Genomic DNA, 20,236 nt, shown 5'->3' on the forward strand with positions numbered 1-20,236 from the left:
CAAACCCTACCAGAGCACAAAACTGAGGGGAACGGTTAAAAAGGGAGGGGGGGGGGGGGAGTTTGTCTAAGTGTTGGTATCTAAAGGAAGGTAGGTCAAGGAGGGTTAGGGGAAAGAGCTGGGGAGGAGAAAGATGAAAAGAATAGGAGAAATATAGAAAAGGAGGGAGAAAGCTAGATCTCCGTACGGAGGACTACTGCCTAGGTGGGCAGTTAAGGCCTAGTGGGGGATGAGGTAAGGCACTTCAGGGAATGAGCCCCCGAGCCGCGGGCTCCCCCAACTGCCCCCATTAAAGGCGGTCCCCAATGGAGCTGCATAACAGAGTTGAACTTCATTTGTAATTGATAACCATGTATTTAAAAAAAAAAAGAATACAAAGAGTGGTAACAAATAATGAAACAGTCATAAACACTATGAAATTAACTCAAAATTTAGTTAGCAGGAGAAACCGCCCACTCCCAGAGGGTATGGACCCCACAGGAGCAGGCTGTGGCTGGAACACCCCCTGGGCGTATCCACGAGGCAGTGCCACCCCTGTAACAAAAGCCCCCATCACCCATAATGGAGCCCAGTCCGAGGGGGCGAGCGCGGTCGTCTCAGAGAGAGGAAGAAAAAGAAAAAAAAAAATGCGGGAAGGGGAAGAGGATGGGAAAGGGGAAGAGAGTGAGGAAGGGGAAAAGGATGGGGAAGGGGAAAAGGATGGGGAAGGGGAAAAGAAGCGGGGTAGGGGTTGAAGGAGGATAAGCCTCTCCAGCAATAACCTGAGACCAAATGTGGCCGCGCACCCCCCATCGCCCGGGCAGGCATTACTAAAAACTATCGAACGGTTTCAAACATGTATAAAGCAATGTTTTAAGAGGTCAGACTGGTGAAAGGAGGGGGCGTCTGGGAAACCGATGCCCAGGTGAGCGCATGTGGCAGTTCAGGTCAGGCTAAGCCTGTTGTACAGGCGAGAACTCCAAGCAGCTCCCCAAAGACCCCCTCCACACCCCCGCGCCGCCTATGTGTGCCATATAAATGAGTCATAGTGACCTGGGTGGTCTCCTATCTACCCCCCTGCAGGGCCCACCTATGTTGCAAATGGGGAACAAATAGGCAGGGAGCACCGAAATGAGCACCCAAGCCATGTCCCACCCATCGTCCAAGGCTGCAGATTCAATCGGGCCCATCTCCTCTCGGTGCCAACAATGATGGAACTTCTTCATGTTAGTCCTGCAGTATGTTCCGTTCAGTGGATAGGTCAGTTCTGAGCTAAAGGCCCCTGGGGGTCCCTTCGAAACGCAGACAAGATCATGTGGCCATGACAAACAGTCTAGGGGGACCAGGGGTCACTCTCCGGGAAAGTCATTATGCCCACTATTCCATAGCAGGCGGGGTAACAGGAACATAACAAATTATTGAAAAACGTACTTACGGAAGGAAACTCCGCAAACTGGGGTAGGTCTTCAACCTGAGAGCAATTCTAACCTTGGAAATTTATGACTCATTGTCCTGAGGAGCCTGGGGTCTTCTGCGTTGAGACCGGCGATTACGTCGGGATCGTTGGGGTCTTCCTGTTGGGTTTGCTGTGGGGTTAGTGCCATCGCGAGGGAGAACAAATGCCAGCCAGTTGGGTAGGGACACCGCGGGCAGTTCTAGGGAGTTGAGGAAATCAGGGACATCCGCGGGATGTCGAAGGGTATATGAACGGCCTCCCTTGCGTGCAATGAGGTGGAAAGGGTGGCCCCACTTGTAAGTGATCTCCCGTTCGCTGAGCTTCTCTAGCAGCGGCTTCATGCAACGGCGCATCTGCAAGGTCCTCCTGGAGACATCAGGGAGAAGAGCGATTTGTGCTCCGTCAAAATCTACATGTCCTCTGATCCAGGCTCGTTGCAGAATGTCCTCTTTGACAGAGTAGTTGTGTAGACAACACAGAACGTCTCTGGGTCTGTCCTCTGTAGGACCTCTAGGTCCCAGGGTCCTGTGCACCCTATCTATGGCAATGGGTGTCTCCGGCGGGCGCTCTAAACAGTTATTAAATATGGCGGTAACGGTTGCCTTGAGGTCTGTTTGCCGAGTGGCTTCAGGCAGGCCACGGATTCTAATGTTACGCCTGCGATTACGGTTTTCCAGGTCGTCTATTAAAAGATGCAGCTGTGCAACTTGGTCTGTCACCTCCTCCCGCGCAACCTGTAGACTGGTGACGTCCTGGCGGAGGGTGGCTGCGTCAGTTTCAATTGTAGAGATACGAGATGTCGCTTCTGCCACTTCTTCTTTTTTTTTTTTTTTCACAGCAAGGTTGGTCTTTATTTAAAAAAAGGGAGAAAAAAAACAAATACAATACATAGTAGTTTGAGATTGAATAAACGTAGTCATAGATAAACAAGGAACGTAATCGTGTACACTCACATCGTGGTAAACATCATATCCTATACAATACAGTTGACATACTTGACATTTAAGGTCTATTATCAATAGAAAAATAGGAGGGTAAGGAGGGGGAGGGGGAGGGGAAGGGGAGGAGAGGGGGGGGGCGCAGGGGAGACAATCCACCCGGGCACCACCCATATTTGGAATCACCCACAAAGACCTCTGGAACTAAGGGTCAGCAACATAAGTGGGATCCGTCCATGGCTTCCAAATCCGGTCAAACTTCCGGGGACACCCTCTACTCATGTAAGTTAGCTTATATAACGGTAAAACTGCATTAACTGAGTCCTCCCATGATCTCACCGTGGGAGGTCTATGTGAGGTCCACTTCAGCAAAATTTGTTTTTTTGCATAGAATAGCAACAGTGAAATCAATATCTTGGTGTATCTGGGTCTCTGTTCATCATCCTGAATACCCAACAGCGCCAGCTCCTGTGTCACCGGGATATCCAGCTGGAGCCTAATATTAATAGAGTCCCCCACCTCAGTCCAGTATTCTGTCAACCGCGGACACGACCAAAACATGTGGAAGAAGGTGCTGTCCGGTGATTGGCAACGCGGGCAATTTGGGGAGCGCAGCGGATATATTCTATGCAATCTCTGAGGAGTATAGTATACCCTATGTAAAAATTTTGTTTGAATTAATTTGTCTCTAGATGAGATTACTAATTTAGAGCTATCCTCAAAACATTCCTCCCAGGTCTCTCTGTCCAGATCAGGCAAATCAGTCCTCCACCTAACCCATAGGGCCTCCATTTTTGGTGAATCCCTCTGGATGAGAACAAAATATATTGTGGGCATAGTCTTAGTTAAGGTCTCCTGCGCCAATACCTCTTCAATAGGATCGACTGCAAGGCTAGGAGGGCGTGGGAACTGTGCCCTGGCTGCATGACACAACTGATGGTACCTAAACAACATCCAGACTGGAAGTCCAAATCTGTCTATTAGTTCGCGAAACGAGATAAGAGTTCCAGCCTGAAACACATCTCTTAGCAGTTTGATACCATGCCGGGCCCACAGCTGTGGGTCCGGAATAGTACAGAAATGAGGAAGGGAGGGATTCCCCCATAGGGGGCAGAAGGGGGACCACCTGTTAGGTTTGACAAAACGTCTTCTAGCCGCTCCCCACATCTTGAGGGTCGCCACAGTCGGGGACGGAAGGGAAGGATACGCCGAGGAACCCCTATAAACCAGATTACCCAATTCCTTCAGAGAACCCACTATGGCCGCCTCCAGACACACAGCTGCATTCGCCCTAGACTGCTGAAACCACCACCTCACCGTGACGAGCATTGCTGCCCAGTAATATACCAATAAATTGGGTAAGGCGAGTCCTCCACTACTCACTGGTAGCTGAAGGGTTTGTCTAGCAAAGCGGGGGGAGGCCCCCTGCCACAGAAAGGAACCAATGCAGCCGTCTATGCCCTTAAAGAAAGACGGGGATATCCAAACAGGACAATTCCTAAGAATATAGGTGAATTTGGGAAGGTATATCATCTTTAAGATATTAATGCGGCCCAGAAGATTAAGCGGGAGACTAGCCCACCTGGAACAGTGGTCTCGAAGGCGATGTACTATAGGTTGGAGATTAAGACGCTGAAAGGAGCCCAGATCCCTCGTGACTCTAATTCCTAAGTAAGTGAATTCTTCCACCCATTGCAGTGGGGTGTGAGCCCCACCCGTTTGGGCTTGTGCATCCAAGGGGAACAAGACGGACTTGGACCAATTGATGCGAATACCGGAAAAACCCCCAAATTCATCAAAGGCTGTTAACGACTCCTCAGCATCCTGCAGGTACAGCAGAGTGTCGTCTGCGTATAAGGATATCTTCTCCTCCAGAGGGCCGACCCGAAGACCCACAATTCGTACGGAATCTCTGATTAGGACTGCCAGGGGCTCCAACGCCAAGGCAAACAGGCTGGGTGACAACGGGCACCCCTGTCGGGTCCCCCTCTGGAGGAGAAAGTAATCCGAAAGGTTACCATTTATGCGGATTCTGGCTCTAGGAGCGTAATAAAGGAGACCCAACCAGTGGAGAAACCTTGGACCAAAAACAAACCTCCTCAGTACCTCCCACAGATAACCCCACTCCACGGAGTCGAAAGCCTTCTCCGCGTCCAGAGAGGCTATGACTCTCTTACCAGTGTTGTCATGGGATGTGGACAGGTTCAAAAATAAGCGACGGATATTAATATCGGTGCCCTTACCTGCCATAAACCCCGTCTGGTCTACATGGACTAAATCATCCATCACTGTACCAAGCCGCGTTGCAAGTATTTTTGCCAACAATTTGGCATCCGCGTTTATTAGTGATATCGGCCTATAGGAGGTACATTCTTCGGGGTCCTTGCCGGGCTTGGGCACCAACACCACTATCGCATCATACATGGATTCAGGGAGACTTTCCTTCTCCATAAATTGTTTCAGGAGGGCTGTTAACCTGGGCGCCAACAATTCCTGGTATGTGGAATAGAATTCTATTGGAATCCCATCCGGTCCCGGTGTCTTCCCAGACTGCATAGAGCCCAGAGCCACCTGCACCTCCTCCAGAGAGATGTCTGCATCTAATTGTTCACTTTTATCAACACCGAGAGATGGGAGCTGGATACAATCCAGGTATCGAAGTAAATCAGATTTGGTATAAGAAACTCTAGAGGAGTACAGATCCCTGTAGAACTCCAAGAATCTCTCATCTATATCAGCCTGCCGCGTTAATGGGCGACCATCAGAGCCCTTCAAGCGCCCTATATGAGTTACTGCATGCTGCCCTCTGGCTAACCAAGCCAGTAATCTGCCATTTTTATTCCCATATTCGAATACTCTTTGAGTTCCGTCTAGCATCGACTTCTTGGTAAGGTCTATTCTAAGTAAGGATAAGTCCCTCAGCGCGTCCTGCCACAGTATATAATTATTCTGCCCCGGGGTTCTTACAAACTCTGCCTCCCTCACCCTAGCCAACTCCTCCTTTTGCCTTAGAGATTGCACAGACTGTCTTTTCCGCCGGGCTATCTGGGTGATAAATTCCCCCCTGAGCCATGCCTTGAAGGCATCCCAGAGCACTCCGGGGTCACCAGAATCTGCATTGTCCAACCAAAAATTACAGAGAGCTGCAGGCATAGCCTCCTGAATTTCAGGGTCTGCGATCCAGCCCCCGGACAGCCTCCACACTCTCACACCCTCTACCGGAGAAGTCCGAATGGTTACAGCCAATGGCGCATGATCCGAGATACCTCTGGATAGGATCTCAACAGAGAGCACTCTCTGCACCATTGCTGAGGAGGCAAACGCCAGGTCAATTCGTGACATAGTCCGATAGGACGTGGAGAGGCAGGTATACTCTCTGTCCGAAGGATGGAAATGTCTCCATACGTCCGTCATATGAAAGGCTGTAGCCCAGTGAGCAAGCCCATATTGCTGAGGACCGGAAGCATGCAGCCTATCCAATTCCCTGGATGGTACCAAATTAAAGTCTCCTATCACCAAAACTTTCTCTACATTATATATTGTAGTCTGCTGCATCACCCCATGTAGTATATCGATATCCACAGGAGGGGGTAAGTAAATCCCTACTATCACATATGGGATTTCAGAGATCATTGCATGTAGTAAAATATATCGGCCACCAGGGTCCAGTTTAACGTCAATGAGCTGAAAGGGCAGGGATCGGTGGATCAAAACACTTACCCCTCTGGCATAATTAGAATAAGGGGCGTGATAATGCGCACCAACCCATGCCCTCTTCAGACACATGACCCTGGAGCCCACCAGGTGCGTCTCCTGCAAAATACAAATGTGTGGGTGCAGTTTCCGCAGGTAATTAATTACCAAAGAGCGTTTGATAGCAGAATTAAGTCCTCGCACGTTCCATGACACTATCATACATTTGGCCATAATATAAGCATTAAAACAACAGACCGGATAATCACTAGTAACGGTCCCACTCGAGCTCCCACGTCCCCAGGAGGCAAAACACCCCCTCCGGGACGGTGGATCCCAGCGAGGAGCCCCCCTCTGTAAGAGTCAACAAGCTCATACCCAGGACATCGCAGGCAAACAGCGGCTTTAATAGACCAACCTAAGTAAAAAATAAAAAAATAAAAGAAAAAACAGACAAATAACCAATAACCAAACCTGTGGTCAGCAACGGCCAACCTCCCCCACCCCCCACCCCATGCAGCTCAAAACAGGGAGCTGCATTTGAATCCCATAACTCCCTTAGTCTATAGACTAAAACCACACAGGTTGGGGGCGTGCAACCAATACGACCAGAACACCGAGCACAGGGGCTGGCAGTATAGATTGCACAAGTCTAGTCCAGAGCTATCTGTTTGGAGTGAGTTCATGTAAGAAAAACTTTAGGACTGCTTTCTCCTGACAAGCAGGGGCACATACTTGGTTAACAGTTTCCATAAAGAGTAGAATTAACGTTCCATGAGTAGTGGGGCAACGAAGGAACACTATCTCCAGCAAAACCAGTAATAGGGAGAGAGTGAACCCATCCCTCCTCAGACAGGTATAGTAAAGGGATGCCACATGGAGTTCATAACCTTCCAACGGACCAGCAAACTTATTGCCCACTGTATTTCTTCCCACATGCAGACAGAGGAGCCAAACTCAAATAGAACATAAACCAATGCATGTCTGCATGTAGTTATTGGCTTACTGGGAGCATCTTTCTCTAAAAGTCATATGAAAACTGTAGGACTGCTTTCTCCTGACAAGCAGGGGCACACACTTAGTTAACATTTGCCAAAAAAAAAAAAAAAAGGGGGAATTTTTAACGCTCCATGAGTAGTGGGGCAACAGAGGAACACCATCTCCAGCAAGATCAGTCACAGAGGGACAATGGATCCAACCCCTCTCAGGCATAGTAAAGAGAGGACACCTGGAAATAGTAATCTTCTAACAGTCCAGCAAACTTGTTTCCCACTGCATTTCTTCCGACATGCAGACAGTGGAGACAAAGTCAGATAAAACATAAAGCAATGCACTACTGCATGTAGTTAGTGGCTTACCGGGAACACCTTTCTCTGGAAGTCATATACAGGGAACGAAACGAACAACAGCAAGAGTCGCAGGGCTACGGCGGCAGCGCCTCCAACCAAGCAGCCGCATCTTTAGGGGCAGTGAAAAAACGGACGGTCTCTCCATCCACCACACGCAGCTTAGCCGGGAACAAAACGCTATACTTAATCCCCTTGACACGAAGAGCAGCCTTAATGTTGTCAAAGGAGCGTCGCTGCCTCTGGGTTTCTATGGTGTAATCCGGGAACAGCAGCAGCTTCCCATTACGGTAGGGCAGGGTTCCAGCCGCTCGGGCTGCTCTCAGCAATTCATCCCTGTCTCGGTAATTTAGAAGCCGCAGTATGAACTTGCGCGGCGGAGCCCCCTCCGGTCCAGGCCTGGATGGCACTCGGTGAGCCCGCTCCACAGCAAAGTGCGGGGAGAGCTGGGCCGCCGGCAGCAGAGAACGCAGGAGTTCCTCAATAAATAAAGCAGGGGACCGACCCTCAACCCCCTCAGGGAGCCCTACGATCCGTAGGTTGTTCCGGCGGCTACGGTTTTCCGCGTCCTCCGCTCGGTACTCCAATGCCCGTACCTTAGTCTGCAGAACCCGGATAGACGCCGCATGATCGGTCACTGTGTCCTCCACATCCCCCACGCGCCTCTCAGTTTCTGCTACTCGGGTTCTTATTTTATCCAAGTCCTGCCGGATCAAGCCCACATCCATTTGCACTTCTTCAATCTTGGATGTAAGAACAGACTGGCATGAGCTGATAGCTGCCATGACCTCTGGAATTCCCGGGGTTGTCAGCACAGGGATCTCCTCGTGGTCAGTCTGAGATGCCATATTGTGAAGGCGTGCAGGAGAGTCCAGGCCCCAGGGGATCGGAGAGGCCTTCACCGATACACCCGGCGGGAATCTCAGCCGCTTACCCCCCTTTTGGTTCCCAGATGATTTAGAAGGCATCCAGCTGTAGTAGGATCTATGCGATCCACGCAGTCACTGATTGCGGATGCGGTATTCGGATCGCACTCCAGGAGAGCTCAAGAAGCACGTCTGCTCAAGCCTCCATCTTGGCCACGCCCCCGCCACTTCTTCTTTAATGCCTGTGAGCTCTCCCCGGAGTGCTGCCTCCATTCTGGAGGCTAAAGAGTCTAGGTCATCCCTGGTGGGAAGCCTCTGCAGAAGAGCCCACAAAGTCTGTTCATTAAAAAGTGCGGTGGATGGCTCAGGTGGGGGTACAACTAAGGGGGTTATACTCACTGGTGCCTGTATGTGCTGTGTGAGGAGCGGCGGTGCTCTGGGTATGGAGACTCGGTGCTGGGAGCACTGTGTGTCTCCTGGAGCCCACTGTGTGGAGCCGCCTAGCTCTTCCCCAGGGCTACCCAGTGATGTGAGGGACAGCGAGCGGGGGAGGCAGGGGGAGAGATCGCTGGAAGGGGAGAAGGGCGGCATGTCATTGCTGAGTCCGTATTTTGTTCCCCCTCCTCCATTTGCAGTCTGGCTGTGTTCCGTCCGCATGGCTTTGAGCCGGCGCCATCTTGGCCTGGTCCAGAGTAGATGCGGCCTGCTGTATTGGGACCAGGAATCGCTCCATATGGGCAGGAGTGCCTCTCTCTCGGCGGTACCACTTCTCCGGGTTCCTGAGCTGTGCGTGAAGCTTTAATGGATAGTGATCCTAATCAGGCGTGGAGCCGCGGTCTTCCAGCTGCCGTGGAGCCGCGGTCCGGGAGCCCTAAGAAGACGCGTCTTCACTCCTCCATGCCGAGACCAAGCCCCCGGCGCTGTGTTGTTTTAACTGATAATTGCGTGGTCGCACGACGCTGTACCCAAACAAAATTGATGGCCTTTTTTTCCCACAAATAGAGCTTTCTTTTGGTGGTATTTGATAATCTCTGCAGTTTTTATTTATTTATTGCGCTATAAACAAAAAAAAGGCGACAATTTTGAAAAAAAAAAAACACAATATTTTGGACTTTTTTGCTATGATAAATACCCCCAAATTTTTTTTTTTTTTAAAAAAAGCTAATTTTTTCCTCAGTTTAGGCTGATATGTATTCTACATATTTTTGGTAATAAAAATTACAATAAGTGTATATTGATTGGTTTGCGCAAAAGTTAGTGTCTACAAAATAGGGGATAGATTTATGCCATTTTTATTATTTTTTTTTTTTTTTTACTAGTAATGGTCTGCGATTTTTATCGGGACTGCGACATTATGGCGGACACATCAGACACTTTTGACACATTTTTGAAACCATTGACAATTATACAGTGATCAGTGCTATAAAAATGCACTGATTACTGTGTAAATGTCACTGGCAGGGAAGGGGTTAACACTAGGGGGCGAATAAGGGGTTAACTGTGTTCCCTGACTGTGTGTTCTAACTGTGGGGGAGGGGACTGACTATAGGAGATGACAGATCGTGGTTCCTAGCTATTACGAACTCATGATCTGCCTCTCCTCACAGAACAGGGATTTGTGTGTTTCCACACACATGTCCCTGTTCTGTCTCTCGTGCCCGCGATCTCGCACGGCCGACAGTCATCGCGACCGCCGGCCACGAGCATCGGCACCCTAGCAATGCAGTGCAATGCGCCTGCTATCCTGCTTAAAGGAGCCGACCTACAGCTACGACTGTTCGCGGGATCGTGCCGACCTGCCGCTGTATAATGACGGCGGCTGGTCGGCAAGTGGTTAAAACAGGCACATCTACGTATGCAGGCATCTGGGGTGAAGTTGTCCACATAGGCCATCCTCCACGCTGCACTCCACAAGCACTTCAATCGCTCTACTGCAGGGTAGTCTTCCGGGTAACGATGACAGACTGACAGCGGGGAGAACCGGCGGTGCAGAGGATGGTCTATGTGGACAGCTTTACCCGGATGCCTGTATACATAGATGTGTCTCTTTTAATCATCAATCATGTGAGTTGCTCAATGTTGTACCTTCATTAAATGTAACCATATTGCTACACTTAGAGGTGCCTCTCTTCTCTTTTATACTCTGTCGCTCCTTCTGGATTATGATTCTAATCCCTTTGTGGATGGACATTTTATGGTTACACAACCTATCACATTCCTATAATCTTTTTATATGGACTATAAACTGAAGGACTTATGAATAAATGGTTGTGGAACTAATCATCTGAGTTCCCATTATTTCTTATGGTGAAATTTGCTTTGATATAGAAGTGCTTTGAATTACAAGCATGTTTCTGGAACAAATTATGCTCGCAATCCAAGGTTTTACTGTATTTTGTTTTACATATTTTGAATGGTTTGGTACAGGCCGTTACATACACCTGACTTGCATACGGCTCATACAAAGGGAGACAACAGGAAGTGAGAGGAAATCTACCCCTAGGAAGGGAAATTCACTCCTTTAAGATTTATCATGGGGAAAAAGGTGTTTCCACTGAAGCTTTGTCACCAATCCTTGTTTCTACAGCAACCTAACATTTTCAAAATCCAATTGTCAAAGGGACAAAGTGAGGTGAAATCTTCTAAATGGGTACGGACAGCAAAACAAACATTACAGGGGTGTTAACCCTTCCCTATGCTATTTTAAAAAACGTAAAAATTGTTTTTTGGCTGAAGTTGCACTTAAAAAATTTACCTGTTCCAACTTGCATGCAAATTCAACTTCAGAACAAACCTACAGAGCGTATCTTGTTTGTAACCTGGAAACTGCCTGTATTTACAATTTCTTTGTTGTACAGATAAGTTTAAAGTCGTTGTAAAGGTAGAAGTTTTTTTTTTTTTTTTACCTTACTGCATTCTCAAGGCTCTCTCCCTCATTGGCACAGACAAGGCAGCGGGAGTCATTGGCTCCCGCTGCTTTCAATCACAGCCAGTGATGAGGAAGTAGGGGGATGGGACCCAAGTCTTGCTATGTGTGTCTTATGCGCACACAGATCGGGGTTCGGGAGCAGGCATGCACAAGTGCCCCCATAGTATGCAGCTTGCTATGGTCTCACCCAGCCGATGGTAGGAGCCTGGAGCTCTAGCAAGGACCTGAGAAGAGGAGGGTCAGGGCTGGCCTGTGCAAAACCACTACACCACTAGAGTACGTAAGTAAAACATGTTGTTTTCTATTAAAATAACAAAAGTAAAGCTTTACTATCACTTTATGTAAATAATGTACAAAAGAGATCTAACCTGTTCTGTCCTTTTATATAAGGTGGGTGGGCGGATGCTTTTACTGCATTAAAAATATATACCTCTCCTTTGCTATGTTCCTTTCTGTTAGAAATGTTTTCATTTCCTTGTGCTTCCTGTATATGGCAAAAATGCCTTTTTTAATTCTTTCTTTTTTTTCTTTTTATATAGGAAAATAATAAAATGTTTACTGGTAGTCCATGTAAGGAGATTTATCCAAATGAGAATTTCCCTCAAGGAATCACCAATGGTGCTGATTGGTATAATGTTCCAGGTAATTTACTATACAGATAAAATAAGCCATCATTGACCACTTTCTTCCCTGACTACAATAGAAATAAACCCAGTTGCTCTATTACTGCAAATTGTTCACCTAAGCACTGCTGTTCAAAAAAGCAAATATACAGATTTTTGGAGATAGCGGTATTTACACATAATTATGTAGAAGCTTTTACTGAGAAAATTGTCACGTGAAATTCCAATTTGGGGTAGAAATGTTTCTAACCACAAAGATCAGTTTTTTTCTGTTCTGTGCATTTGTTACTTTAGTTGGCTGTATTCATTTGGTTTTTAGTTTATTTAATTAGCGTCTGATTTACAGTGTCCTTTGTCCAGTTAGCATTCCAGTTAGTCCATTTTTGGCAAGTTATTGAAGTCGCATACAGATATTTTGATTTGTCACTATGGATTACAGCACATTCATGTTTTTTTATTTTTTTTATTTTTTTTTAAATAGAGGCTTTTGCGTTTCGTTGAACATATTGAACTTTCTTGTCTGGGTACAAGTCGGCCTCAGACTGCAGAATTTCATAAGTAAAAGCACGTTCTAGAAGTGTACATCTGACACGTTTAAAGCCCAAACCTTTTTTTTTTTGTTTTTTGCCCTCTATGATGGCCATCTTTACTGGCAGACTCACTGCCATCAGAAAGTGCCAAAGCTTTGCCGGTCAGAACAGCCCAGTATTCAGCCATGACAAGAGGATTTGGGAGGAGGTTGCTGCAGAGGTGCCTGCATCTTTTTTGTTTTTCTTCCCTGTGACAAACTCTTTTTATGTAAAATATGTGCTGGGATCAATATGCAAGCTGCCATTGCTGACCATCCAAAGAACTAGTTTTCTGCTTGTTGTTTACTTCATTGCTTTCTGAGCTGTTCTTGCTGATCTGAAGCAACCATGCAACTAGTAATGTCAAAGCTGTTGAAGTCCATACTTGTTTCTGGTCAGTGAAACTCAAAGTATTGAATGCATTGCATGACAGGCAGGAAACCTTCATTTTAATAATAAGTCATCACAGGTATCCTCTATTTTTCCCACCATGGGTTTCTGTTACAACCATTGTTAGTAAGTAGAGATGGGCTCAGGCGTGTTTCGGGACCCTAGTCCCAACCCACCTGTCTGATCCCACCAGGAAGCAGACACTGCACACGACTAATCACAGGCATTGAGACATTTCCCTATCTGCAGCTGCGGACCTGGAAATGTCTCAATGCCTGTGATTAGCGGTGTGCAGTGTCAGCTTCCTGGCGGGATCGGGCAGGTGGGTTGTGACTAGGATCCCGAACGTGCCTGAGCCCATTTCTTTTAGTAAGTTGTTGTAAAATGCTGATAATATGCTGGCTCAGCCATTGGCAGCTATGCAATGCTGAAAGTTGTCGTCTTTTTTTTTTTTTTTTAATATACAACATAATCTTGTTTTTTCATTTTTCAGTTATACAAGGATACAAACATAGATCCAAAATATCAAGGGGTATAGACCGGATGCCATTCATAGACACGCGATTCTTCTGTATATGAATATTAGAAGTCAGAAGGCATAGTGATGCTGTTGGTAGATCATATTAAGGTTCACCTGTAATATTTAATTTATACACGTGCGGCAACCAATAGATCAGAGAGATCGGGAATTAATTCATTCATCAGTGTTATAGGAGGAAAAATAATAACTCTTGTCTCCCCCACAAAACTAACACAACAATTTCATTAGCAAAAAAACAAAAAAGGTGGAGATGAGAGCGATAGGGTAATCAAGAGGAAGCAAGTGACAAGCAGCTAAGGGGGTCCTATTCTGAACTATGCACATTTTGAAGTTCCTTTGCTGAATACCATACTTCATTCTAAGAGGTTCCTGCATATACCAGCATGAAACATTTGTTCAAGGCTGGCTCCCTTTACAGGTTATATAGTTGTATCCAGGTTGCCCTATTTGCATAAAACTTAACAAATCTCTCCAGACAGATGTGTACTTGTTTCTCTGCTCCATGATAAAGTGGACTTGTTTAATCCGGTGTTCATTTGAAGACGCCTTTGTCCTTTTTCTAAAATATTGGAATTAAGCCTTTGTCGGTTCAATGGGGAACAATGCTTTTCTTGTATGCCCTTAGAGAGATTGTGGGGGGGGGGGGGGGGGGGGTTACCTAAAGAAGACATTATGCAGGGTTATCTTGAAGTTGCAAGGTGGTGATATCTGAGATTAATTTCCTGTTTTTGCCTCAAAATGGTTTAATTATGGGGCACTCCCACCAGATATGGATCTGTTAACCTTGCTGACCACACCTCTCCAACAACCTATCTGAAACTGAAGGATATGCCCACACTAACAGCTTTGGGACCATATACCACCTTGTTAAGGCATTTAAATTAGTCTCTTGTGTTTAAGAATAAATAGAAGAGGATTGGGTCAGTTTGATTGGAGTGGGTCTGGGAATCTGAGAATGAACACTTAATCTTCTTCTCCCACTCTTTAAAAAATGTAGGACCTGTAAGGGTACTGTGATAGTTCAAAAGCTTATGTGTTAGGTAGTGGATAGCAATCCCTTGTCGATGGGCAACTTAGCCAGAGGGACTCAATTCCCGTAAGGGTGTCTGCAGCTCTGGTTCCACTTAGGTGAGTGGTGGTGAAATGCTGCAACTACTGGTGTTTCCAAGCATCCAAAAGGAACATGCCACACACCTCCCTGAATTACTCCAGCGGGTGCAATGTTCCAGTCTGCTGTAATTATGACAACTGGTGTCCCCATCAGTCGCCCACATCTGGAAGAAAAACAGGGATTCACCTGAGGGGAACCAGAGGGAGCCACCCAATGGAAGAAGGGGGGAAACTGGTAAGGATAGAGTGCCCTGTTTGCAAAATCCAAAATGTTTACAGTGATATTAAAGCTTTGTTTTTTATTTGATTAAAATAACAAGAATGTCATACCTGCTCCGTCCAATGCTTTTGCACAGAGCAGCCCCAATCCTCTTCTTCTGGAGTCCCCCACCAGCGCTCCAGGCCCCTCCTCTTCGGCAGGAGCCCCAACGGAAAGCTGCTTGGGACCCACAGGGCATGAGCCAAATTACGGCCTGCGATTATTATCTCTAGTATCGCCTGATTCTTTTTATTGGTTTACGTAATGCCACCAGCTAGTAGTAATCTAGTCAAGGCTTCCGCCCTGTAATAGTTTCTCAAGTTGGGAGGGCCTAACCCGTCTTCGGACCCTCGTGAAAATTTGGTATGCCAACCTTGGCTTTGCATTGCACCATACAAAATGTGTGAAAATACATCAAACACTTGAAGCATCGTAATTTTTTTTTTACATGGGTATGTCTTCAAGCCCCATGGGAAAACCATAAACAAAAAATGTTGTAGTTTTCTAAAATTGATCAATTTTTATGATGTGTAGTTGGTGTATATCATTTTTGTCTATACCTTTACACTGTAATTGTTAGGTGGAATGCAAGACTGGAATTATCTAAACACAAACTGTTTTGAAGTGACCATTGAGCTGGGCTGTGTGAAATATCCTGTGGCATCAGAACTTCCAGCTTACTGGGAAAACAACCACCAATCTTTGCTGTCATTCATAAATCAGGTAAGTGTGTGTTGGGCAGTTGTGCTTTGTTTACTTGTTATCCATATTGTACTGACATCTGGATTTTTTAGGTACAAAAAGGAATCAAAGGATTTGTGCTTGATGCCACAGATGGACGAGGTATCTTTAATGCCACTATTAGTGTTGCTGACATTAATCATCCTGTAACCTCTGATAAGGCTGGGGATTACTGGAGATTGTTGGTCCCTGGTACATATAAAGTTACAGCCTCTGCCAGAGGGTAGGTATCATTCTCCTTTATCATTGCTTCTTGTTTTACAATTTAGTAGATGAGCTTCAGTTTAACCCTTTCGCTGCCGGGCTCTGTGCTCCATTTTGTACACTCAGGTGGCCATACCATATTTGCAATTTTTCATTTGCTTTATTTTTCACTTATAGCTTTCACAGTTTGTGAAAGACCCCAAAATCATTTATTTTCTGAAAGCATATGACCTCTAGAATAAAAAGGTGCTACTGATTTTTTTGTGTATTTGCGCAAATGTTTATCAAACCAATATATTTGCAAAAAATACAATAAAACCATTAGCAAATAAAAACACAGCTAATTTTACAAAATTCCTGCCAAATCCCTACTAAATATAAAAACTTAAGCTGTATGGAGTTAATAAATAACAAATATTTGAAAAGTTTTAAATTGCGCCTTTTTGCAAAATAGTGAAAATCAAACGTACCCAAAAATTTCTCTAAAAATCTGGAGGTTTTCATTTTTAACTTGCAGCTTTCAGAGTTTGTAAAAGACCCCCCCAAACCATATATTTTCTGAAAGCATATGACCTTTGGAATAAAAAGAAGGTGCTACTGATTTTTTTAGACCCAGCGGTATTTGCACAAATGTTTATCAAAAAAAATATTGTTACTATGACCATTATTAGCAGATAAAAACACAGCTAATTTTACAAAATTCCTGCTAAATTCCAACTAAACATAAAAGCTTTACCTGTATGGAGTTAATACATAACAAATATTTGTAATTTTTACATTGTGCCTTTTTGCAAAATGGCTAAAACGGAACGTATGCAAAAAAATGTAAATATACAAATTTCTCTAAAAATCTGAAGGTTTTTCATTTTTCCCTTACAGTATTCAGAATTTGTGAGAGACCCCTCACACCATATATTTTCTGAAAGCATAGGACCAGTAGAATAAAAAGAAGGTGCTATTGTTTTTTAAGGACCCACGATATATGCGCAAATGATTACCAAAGCAATATTTTCGTGAAAAATACACTAAAATCATTATTAGAAGATACAAACACAGCAAATTTTACAAATTCCTGCTAAATTCCTACTAAATATAAAAGCTTAACCTGTATTGAGTTAATAAATAACAAATATTTGTAAATTTTAAATTGCGCCTTTTTGAGAAATGATAGGTATGCAAAAGTTTTAGAAAATTTGTAGGTTTTCCTTTTTCACTTATATCTTTCAGAATTTCTAAAAGACCCCACAAACCATACATTTTCGGAAGGCGCATGGCCAGTAGAATAAAAAGAAGGGGCTACTGATTTTTAAGGCAGCAGGATATTTGCGCAAATGTTTATCGAAACAATATTTTCACAAAAGATACACTAAAGTCATTATTGGTGCACATAAACACAACATAACTTACACAATTCCTGCTACTAAAGCCTCGTTCACATATGGCATACTTGTACTACAAGTGTATGCCCACGGAGGGCAATGTTTACCCGCACAGGAATACACAGATGTTCAATGCATCCCCATACAGGCAGTCCCATTTATGTCAGTTGAGATATAATGGCTGCACATGCTAGCTGCTGTTCCCAATCTGACTTCCGTGTGGGTGTGGATACATGACCCTGCACGCAGACTGTGTGAGCTCAGGGACATGCATACGGACCTTCATGGATGTCATAAATTTGCATCCCAAATTAAATCAATGGGACTGCCTGCACAGAACACCTGTGCATCCCTGTAAAGGTACACTGTGTATGCCCTGTGTGAACAAGGCCTTAGGCCCCTTTCACACAAGCACACCGATCGGATCTGCCTGTCTGTTTTTTAGGCGGGCCCAATCGGACCACTGATTGTTCTCTATGGAGAGGCTGATGTAAATGGACACTGTCAAGTCCAGTCCGCTAAAAACAGAGGGATCTAGCAGATCGGATGGTATCCGATGAAACTGGAGAGGCGGTCTGTTTTCATCTGACCGCCCCATAGAGAATAGCGAGCTGTGTCCAATCGCATCAGCGGAGCGGACGCAGACCTGTCATCCGCCTGCTCAGCAGGGATCAGCAGATCCCTTGACAGAGTCCGCACCATGTGAAAGGGGTCTTACCAGGATGACCGGTCCATTAGAGGAGCTAGGGTGCCAGACTCATACGTTTTGTATAAGTTTTTTTGTTTTTTTTTCAAGCCACATGATTAGAGCCTGAGGCTCTAATTGGCTTGAAAAAGGTTGGGCTCAGGGCACAGAGCATTGCACCCCGAACCCACCCACTTGTGACAATAGCAAATTAATATTCGCTACTGTCTTCCGGCTTCTGCTCCTGGACAATCAGGACGGATAGGGTTGGCCGGGAGGAGAAGCTGAGAAAGCCGTGGAGGGGTGAGTGCGGGGGGGGGGGGGTGTGTGTGGGCAGACCTGGGGAGTCTTACTATGTTTTTTTTGTTTTTAATTTACTTTTTTTTTTTTTTTTTTTATCTTTGGCAAGCTATCAGAGGTCTAAACAGACCCCATATCTCTTTTTCTGAGACAGAGAAAGGGACTGAAGATGGTCCTTTCTCTGTAGCACTTTACTTATAGAGAATCACCACATCTCCCAAAGCAAGTAAGGCCCCTTTCACACTTGTGCAACTTTTCCTGCGACTTTGGACATCAGTCGCATAACAAGTCGTACCCCATGATTCCCAATGATAACCATTCATATCTGTGCAACTTCAAGTCTCACCAATTTTAAAGTAGTCCCTGTACTACTTTGGTCCAACTTTGATGCGAGTTGAGGTCCATAGACATTCCCTGTAATCGCAGCAAAATCCTGCAACTTTCAAGTCAGGGCAGTGTGAAAGGAGCCTTTAATCACACTGGTTTCCTTTCCTCCAGGTATGTTCCTGTTACGAAAACCATTAATGTCACAGAAGGAAATGCTGTAGTGACAAACTTCACACTCACCCGCTCAGGTGCCGATATGCACAAGGAAGACCAAAGAAAAATGTCTGCGATAGAACCAGAAAAGTCAGACCCCAACACAAAGGAATTTGAGATGCTAATCAAGGACCTTTCAGCTGAAAATGGTCTGGAACGCCTCCTGCTGTCAAGATCAAGTGACATAGATCTGTATCGATATAGGTCTTATCACGACCTTTCAGAATCACTCCGTGGGCTGAACCTTAATTACCCAAACATTACCAAACTTGCCAGGTAAATGTACTGTTTTTTTTTTTTTGTTTTTTTTTAATACTCTTTGTAATTTATTTGAGAAATCACTTACAAAGATTGTTCATAAATACCATATATTTTTTAGATACATCAGTCCGTTTTAATGAATACATTTACTGTATAAGTATCTCATCTATTAGTTCAATGGCAAAATTTGCTGGCCAACAAATACAGCAGTTACCCACCAAATGGACTGGAATTCCTATTTTATTTGTTTGGTATGCAGATTCGTACACCTGCCCATATGCATGTAAGGTTTTAAGGATCCTCTATGATGGGTGAATAAAACAGGATCTGGGTTTTGTGGCACCACAGTTTTTGAAGAAAAAAATATCTGACATTTCACATACGTAAATCAATAGACTAGACTTCCACAGACACTTGGTTGTGGTTGTGAGACAACTTCAGAGGCAGATTTGAATGAAGTGTAAGACCCAGCATTGTCATACAATTGTGTGTGCCCAAAGAAGACAATACACTGTTTGCACATCTTGGTTTATCTGGCTATATATATTCCTGTGCCAATCAATATGGTAGCGTGATTTAAAAAAAAAATCTGAGATCAGTTGTAGTGTAACATGTAGAATCTGATATTCTTGTCTCAGGTACCTGGCAATACCTGGCAAGCATAAACAGACAGTACAATAGTATTCTCCTGTGCTCGATGGTAGTGTAATGGAAATGGATATATTACAGGGTTTGCTGCCCTCTAAGGGTCGGGGGGGGGAACCTTACCATACCATACCATACCACTTTCATATTACCCAAGAGGTATCTTTAATATTGTATAAAAGGATATATAATCACAAACCTATTCACGATAAAAGCATTTCACAGTCCATAGTATACGCAAAGCAGCCAGGTCACTGAGACTGTTCCCTACAGGTCGAAGAACCTTCTAGAAAGTGGACGCGTTTCGAGAGGGGATCTGCTTTTATCGTGCATATGTTTGTGAGGATATCTCCTTTTATAAATTATTAAAAATACCACTTGGGTAATGCGCAAGGTTGGTGCGCCCTCTTTTCTTTGTTTTTTTAATGATATCTGGCACTAAGGGTCCTTCTCTGCTACAGCTTGATAATATCTTAAGCCAGGAGCTTCTGTTTCTGTTGGATATCTTGTCTTGTTAAAGTGGTTGTAAACCCATTACAACCACTTTAACCTACAGGTAAGCTTAGATTAAGGCTTACCAGTAGGTGCAAGAAATATCTCCCAAACCTAAATGGTTTAGGAGATATTTGCAGAAATGGCGGCACCAATGTCTACGGCGCATGAGCCATAGACTTCGGACACAGGCATACTGAGCGTGACTTTTCCAACGGCGATCATGCCATTAGTGGCGGCACCAGCGCGCATGTGCGGGAGTGACGCCAACGCGGCTCCGGAAGTCACTC

General features: G+C 45.1%; 1 protein-coding gene across 1 annotated transcript in view; it reads left to right on the top strand.

The window, feature by feature from the left end:
- CPD (carboxypeptidase D) overlaps positions 1–20,236 on the top strand; it is a 203,927-nt gene that overhangs the window by 147,697 nt on the left and 35,994 nt on the right. The window contains exons 9-12 of the mRNA XM_073616853.1: positions 11,747–11,849; positions 15,280–15,422; positions 15,494–15,663; positions 18,507–18,824. Of these exons, the coding sequence (XP_073472954.1) occupies positions 11,747–11,849; positions 15,280–15,422; positions 15,494–15,663; positions 18,507–18,824 (734 nt within the window). The remainder of the gene's footprint in view (positions 1–11,746; positions 11,850–15,279; positions 15,423–15,493; positions 15,664–18,506; positions 18,825–20,236) is intronic.

This window comes from Aquarana catesbeiana, linkage group LG02 (genome assembly GCF_042186555.1).
Source record: "Aquarana catesbeiana isolate 2022-GZ linkage group LG02, ASM4218655v1, whole genome shotgun sequence".
Taxonomy (NCBI): domain Eukaryota; kingdom Metazoa; phylum Chordata; class Amphibia; order Anura; family Ranidae; genus Aquarana; species Aquarana catesbeiana.